Source organism: Sinocyclocheilus anshuiensis, unplaced genomic scaffold (assembly GCF_001515605.1).
Source record: "Sinocyclocheilus anshuiensis isolate Anshui unplaced genomic scaffold, SAMN03320099.WGS_v1.1 scaffold4080, whole genome shotgun sequence".
NCBI classification, from domain to species: domain Eukaryota; kingdom Metazoa; phylum Chordata; class Actinopteri; order Cypriniformes; family Cyprinidae; genus Sinocyclocheilus; species Sinocyclocheilus anshuiensis.
In genome coordinates, this window is record NW_015538295.1 from 62,454 (window position 1) to 64,208 (window position 1,755).

Here is a 1,755-nt window from a genome sequence, read left to right on the forward strand (position 1 = left end):
CGTTACCTGGCACTGGGTGATGGTCACGATCGGAGGGTGAGCCGGCGCTTTCTGGAGAGGAAGGTTCGGCTGCACTGCTGTCCTCCAGGACTGTAGCAATGCCTGAATCGGATCTGGAAATAATGGCTATGCTTTCCCGGGCCGCCGTGGGGGTAGGGCTCGAGTGGAGACTTCCACCGTGTCCCGAGCCCTCAAGGTTGCATGATTGGTTCTCGGGGTGGTCCGCGCTCCGCCTCGGTGCCTTTCTTCCCGGAGGTGCATGAGGAGCTCACCAGGTCATGGACGGCACCTTTTACTGCTGGAAACCGATCTGCTGGTTCCTCCTCCCTCACCACCCTCGACGGTGGTGCAGCTAGGGGGTCCCCCCGGTGGAGCGGTCGGTTGCGATGCAGTTGTGTCCTAATGCCGCCTCCACCCGGCAGGGCGAACCGTGCCTCCCCTCCTGGGTCTGTAGGTACTCAACTGGGCAGCGATGCTTATACGGCCTGTGGAAAAGCTGCCTCTGCCTTACACGCTACGGCGTTGTTGCAAGTGCACCAGGCCAAGGCACTGACGGACTTGCACGAGGGTGGTCACGACCCGAACTCCGCACCCCGACGGACCTCGCGCTACAAGCGATGAAGGTTACGGCGCAGTCTCTGGGTCGTGCGATGTCCACTATGGTGGTCCAGGAGCGCCATCTCTGGCTGTGTCTGGTCGACATGCGCGAGACGGTCAAGACACGATTCTTGAACGACCCGTGTCCCAGACCGGCCTTTTCGGCAACACGGTGGAGAACTTTGCCCAGCAGTTCTCCGCTGCCCAAAAGCAGGCTGAGGCCATCAGGTACATCCTTCCCCGGCGTGCAGCTGCTGCCTCCACCTTGCCGGCGGCGGCAGTGCCTCAGCCCGCTCGTTGCCAAGGGCGGCCCCCTGCCACCGCCCCCGCTCCCGCGCAACATCTGCTGCAGCCTCCAGCAAAGCTGCGCCGTGGAGCCGGTCACAGGGCAGCCGCCCCACCCATCCAGGCCCCCGCCAAACCTGGTGGTAAGCGAAAGAGCAAGAGACCCTGAGACGGGCAACCCAGAGATGGAGGGACCTGCTCTTCGGGAGATGGTGAACGCACCAGCCGCCTCGCCCGTCCAGGCCCCCGCCAAACCTGGTGGTAAGTGAAAGAACAAGAGGCCCTGAGACGGGCAACCCAGAGATGGAGGGACCTGCTCTTCGGGAGATGTTGAATGTACCACTCCCTCCCCCGGAGGAGGGCCGGGCGGAGAATCTTTTGTTTCTTTTTTTTCCGCCACTGACCTCTCGGTCGGTGGTACCCAAATAAAATAAAGCTTGACAAAAGAGCAATTTCCTCTATCTCTGGGTCCCCCGAGGGGACGGGGGGTTGGGGACAATCCAGTGTCGTATCACACTCACCCTCCTCTCTCGCCAGTGAGCAGATGTTCGAACGCAGGTCAGTGTTAAACACACTCAGACCCCGTCTCGGACCGGCTACGAGACGCCCGGGCCCCTGCGTTCCTCCTCGCTGCCCCACTGCGGGTACGCCTGTAGTTCCGTTAGTGCCACTTGCGCGGCGTCTGGGAGCCTGGCTAGCGTGACCCAGCCCGTCTCGATGGCTTCTTCGAACCGTCAGGCTCGGCTATGCGATTCAGTTCACCCGGCGCCCTCCCAAGCTCAGCGGTATCCGCTTCACTACAGTGAGGGCGGCCGATGCCCCTGTTCTGCGGGCAGAGATCGCAGTCCTACTGGCGAAGGATGCGATAGAACC

General features: G+C 62.3%; 1 protein-coding gene across 1 annotated transcript in view; it reads left to right on the forward strand.

Annotated features, from left to right (window-relative positions):
- Positions 1-1,091: 1,091 nt before the first annotated feature.
- LOC107683751 (protein AIG1-like) overlaps positions 1,092-1,755 on the forward strand; it is an 8,869-nt gene continuing 8,205 nt past the window's right edge. The window contains exon 1 of the mRNA XM_016479812.1: positions 1,092-1,143. Coding sequence (XP_016335298.1) covers positions 1,092-1,143 — 52 coding nt within the window. The remainder of the gene's footprint in view (positions 1,144-1,755) is intronic.